The 4,361-nt window shown below is 60.7% G+C and overlaps 1 protein-coding gene across 1 annotated transcript in view; it reads left to right on the top strand.

Moving 5' to 3' along the window:
- LOC104989556 (maestro heat-like repeat-containing protein family member 2A) overlaps nt 1-4,361 on the top strand; it is a gene marked incomplete at its 5' end in the record, with an annotated part of 24,752 nt that overhangs the window by 13,113 nt on the left and 7,278 nt on the right. The window contains 5 exons of the mRNA XM_010841259.1: nt 209-363; nt 2,300-2,459; nt 2,531-2,724; nt 3,460-3,597; nt 4,218-4,335. Coding sequence (XP_010839561.1) covers nt 209-363; nt 2,300-2,459; nt 2,531-2,724; nt 3,460-3,597; nt 4,218-4,335 — 765 coding nt within the window. The remainder of the gene's footprint in view (nt 1-208; nt 364-2,299; nt 2,460-2,530; nt 2,725-3,459; nt 3,598-4,217; nt 4,336-4,361) is intronic.

Here is a 4,361-nt window from a genome sequence, read left to right as displayed (position 1 = left end):
CTCCTGAAGCGCGGCACCTCCCACGTTAAAATGTGATAAAATCTCCGAAGAGACCAGAGGATGCTCTGGAAGGGCCGAGCTGTGCCTGGCCCCCGGTGGACTAGCCTGCCCAGCGTCCACCTGGGCAGGAGGAGGGGTGTGCGGCAGGGGGAGGGCAGGAGCCCCCCGAGGGCCGGGCTGCCTGGTGACGCCCCGCCCCCACCCCCAGGTGCCCGAGATCCTGGGCGCCATCCTGGCGCACCTGCCCACGGTGGACCACCGGGATGTGCGGCGTCTCCTGATCGAGGGCCTCCTCCTGCTGGCCCACTACCACCAGGAGACCGTGCTCACGGCGCTCCTGCGGCAGCCCCTGCCCATGGAGAGGTGGGTTCCCAGGTGCGGGGCCTCTGCCTCCCGTGCCCCCCAGACGGCCACCATGGACATGTCCCAGGAGCCCGGGGCCTTGAGCAGTGCCTCGTCTGACCTGTGTCAGGGGAAGGGGGTGGTCGGACCCTCCCACTTGCATCTCTGTGGCTGGTACAGCCTCTGAGAACCTCGGACCTGGAGCCTTGAAGCTCCAGCCCCCTCCTATCAAGCTGGAGTCCGGAGCCCACATCTCACAGGTCCTGGCCGCCCCCTCTGGGCTCTCCCCTCGATGGCCCTCTCCTCCCTGCAGAGTATAGAGCTCCAGGCCGGACAGACCACAGGACGTGGTCCCCAGGGCCCGAGCAGGCCTCTGGAGAAGCTCCCTTCCCCCTTTCCAAATGGGGCCCTGAGAGGGAAGTGACCCAGGTGCCTGAGGGGTGAAATGACAGACCCCCCAGGCTCTCAGGTGGCCTCACAGGGAAGCAGGGCAAGCCTTCCTCTTCCTGTTATCTTGAACTGTGCCCAGCCCCCTTGTCTGTGTCACGGCATCACGCAGGCAGCTGGTAGGAGCTCACCAGTTTGACGAGTGAGTGTGCTGGGATCGAACTGGTATATACTGGGGAAGGCCCAGAAAGAGGGGAGCAGGCGTCCCCAAAGCAGCAGAGACCAAGGAGCAAAGGGCAGCCTTGAGGCTTGGTGAAGAGAGATGTGGCAGATGCTGGGAGCAGACAAAGGAGAGTTTCGAGCACAGGTGTCAGACACGTGAAATGCAGGCCTGGCCCCACTTCACAGGGAGCTGCTCCTCCAGAAGGCAGCCCTTCCCTGGGTCCAGGTAGGGCAGTGCCATGCAGGTGGCGTGCTTTAACGAGGTTTAGCCCCTCTCAGAGCAGTGCTGAGCTGGGGCCTCTGGCAGGCTGGCTTTCGCTGTATTAGTTAGCTATTCCTGCATAACAAATTGCTTCCAGCTCAGGAGCTTGGAACAGCAACCTGGTTATCATCTGGTTTGTGTGGTCAGGAGCTTGGGTTGGCCAAGCTGGGGCTTTGGCTCAGGGTCTCAGACACATCAAGGTGTCAGCCAGTCTGCATTGTTTCCTGGAGCCCAGGGCCGCCTTCAAACTCATTCAGCTGTTTCTTGAGTTATAGGGCTGAGGTCCCCACGCCCTGGTTTCCTTGCACTCCTGTGGCTTCTTTCTGAGTTGATTTTAATGAGCATGCTGTGCCCACCCTTCTATTCAGTTCCTGCCACTGGGCCCCTGCCACATTTTCCCCATCCTCGACAAAACTCACTTATCTGCACTTACGTGTTTGGTTTTGTGGATTCGAATAGGCAGGCTGATCCTGTTGGAGTCATGGCTTTAGCCCTTTAGTGCCCACCAGACCCCACGTGCCTGTACCTGCGTGTGTGCAGAGGCTCGTTAAGTCACTGTCCCTCCCCTTCTCAGCAGGGCTGCAGGGTTGGACTTGGGGTCAAGAAGGCTGCTCCAAGCTGTAGTCTGGCAGCTTCCCTGACCTTCTTGGGCAGAATTTCCTCTTCTGTGGAATGGAGATGAAGGCTCCTTCCACACAGATGTGGTGGGAGGAGGAAGTGATAGGTATCAGCAAGCTGCCTGGTGCCGGCCTGATACACCAAGCACTGGGAGGCTATGACCCGACATGTCCATGAAGTCATCACACAGTCGGCCCGGTGGGGATTCCTGGGTCCCCTAGCAGCAGAGCTGGACCTTCCGTGAGAGAGACAGAGAGGGCCGTGGTTTCCCAGGAGGACCGTGGGCAGAGGTGCGGGGCGGGACTCGGCCTCTGGCTGTGCAGCCTTGGTGGCTCTCCCACCTCCCTGAGACCCCGCCTCCAGGCTCCAGCCCCTACTCTGGGGGCTGCCCGGGAGTCCCCAGGGGGCTTTGACTTGCCAGGGCACATGACCCCAAACCCACAGTCCTTGTCCCCTGTCTCTGGCTAGCCACCTGACAGAGGTGTGGCTGGCTGTGGCTGAGAACGTGCCCTTTGCCCGGACGATGCTCCACGCGCTGATGGGCCGGCTGCAGGCGAGGTTCACGCCCAGGGCCAACGCTGCCTCCAAAGCCGACATCTGGCGCCTGGCCGCAGTGGACCCTCTGATGGTGAGGCAGGGGGAAGGCCCGCCTCGGGGGCTCGGTGGGACCCCTGCCGCCTCCGGCTCTCCTCTCCGCAGACCCTGTGCACCATCCACCTGCTTGTTGAGAGGATGGACTGGGACAACAGGCTCCTGGATCTCTTCCCGGACCTTGTCTACACGCTCCTCCTGCAGCTGGGCAGCAGCCAGGGCCCAGAGGCCGTGTCGCCCGTCCTAAAGACATGGAGACTCATCCACACAGGGACTCTACCTGAGGAGGTCAACCTGCAGAGGTGTGCTCGAGGGTGGGAAGGTGCGGTGTGGTGAGGCTGTGGTCCTGGGCTGGATGCAGTCCCTCGACTGGGGACTTGCCTGGTGGTCCAGTGGCTAAGACTCCAAGGTCCTAATGTAGAGGGCCCAGGTTCAACCCCCGGTCAGGGAACTAGATCCCATGTGCTGAAACTAAGACCCTGTGAAAGTGAGAGTGTTCATTGCTCAGTAGTGACCAACTCTTTGCAACCCCATGGACTGAATGTAGCCCACCAGACACCTCTGTCCATGGGCTTCTCCAGGCAAGAATACTGAAGTGGGTAGCCATTCCCTTCTCCAGGAGATCTTCCTGACCCAGGGATTGAACCTGGGTCTCCCACATTGCAGGCAGATTCTCTACTGTAAGACCCTGTACAGCCAAATAAATAAATGTTCTTAAAAAAAAGAAGAAGAAGTCACTGGACTACAAATGTCACCTCCACTGAGAGGTCCTCCTTTTCCCTTCCTGGTGGGGGGGAGAAATTTCTGGAAGCTCAGCTTACGACCCTCCCTTGTGTGGGTCCAGCACTTTGTGGTTTTCAGAGTTTGCAGACCCACCGTCTCCCACGGCTGCTCTTGGGTCCTGAGCAAGTCCCCCCGCTTGTGTTGGGCGCCCCTTCACGGGCCTGGGTGCGGAGCTTACCCAAGAGCTTATTGAAGGCAGGGCAGGTGCTCCCAGTAGGGCAGCCTCAGCCTCATGCGGCCCCACCTTCTTCCAGGGTCACGATCAGATCCATGCAGCTCTTGTTCAGGAGACTCAACAGTGAGTCTCTGCTTTGCACCCTGGAGGAGCAAGGCGTGTGGACGCTTCTGGAGAGCAGCTCGACGTTCCTGCAGGGAGTCAGCCAGCTGGCCAGGTGGGTGCCCGGCTCCCCAGGGCTCCACTGTCTGGCTGGAAGGTCTGGGCCTGATGGCTAAATGCCTCGCTCCAGGGTGTGCATGTCGGGGGGTGGGGGTGGGCGCAGATTGCCATGTTGACCCACATCCCAGACTCTGAGTGGCAGGAGGGTCCAGGGCAAAGGAAATCTTTTCTTCCAGCCCTTCCTGCTCCAAGGCAAGAAAGCAAGGTCCCAGGTGGGTGGGGTGTGCCCAGGGTCACAAAGGGCTTCCGAGCCAGGCCAGGACGGCAGGACCGAGAGTTCCTTCCTGGGTCTAGACCCTCATTCTGGTCCCCTTTTTATAAAAAGGAGACCTGGGTTCAATCCCTGGGTTGGGAAGATTCCCCTGGAGAAGGGAGTGGCTCCCCACCCCAGTCTTCTTGCCTGGGGAATTCCATGGACAGAGAAGCCAGGCAGGCTACCGTCCATGGGGTCGCAGAGTCGGACACGACTTGCACTTTCACCTTTTATAAAGACGAGGTGGAGGGTCCGTACTTCAGTGACCCCCTGACCTGGGAACCCCGCCCCGGGCACCCTGCTGCAGAGTGGCTGTGCCGGGCAGGAGCTGAGAAGCCCCTTCGGTGGTGCTGTCCCTGCAGGCTGTGCGTGAAGAGCCCCCAGGGCTATTACAGGCAGAGGCTGTCGGAGCTGGTGCTCAGGGGCATGGCCTCGGAGGCCCTGAGTTGCCGCATCAGCAGCACGGCGGTCTGCATGGAAGTGAGACCACAGAGGGGGCTGGGCGG

Source organism: Bison bison, unplaced genomic scaffold (genome assembly GCF_000754665.1).
Source record: "Bison bison bison isolate TAMUID 2011002044 unplaced genomic scaffold, Bison_UMD1.0 scf7180017864158, whole genome shotgun sequence".
Taxonomy (NCBI): Eukaryota; Metazoa; Chordata; class Mammalia; order Artiodactyla; family Bovidae; genus Bison; species Bison bison.
This window is presented reverse-complemented; position numbering and strand designations above follow the sequence as displayed.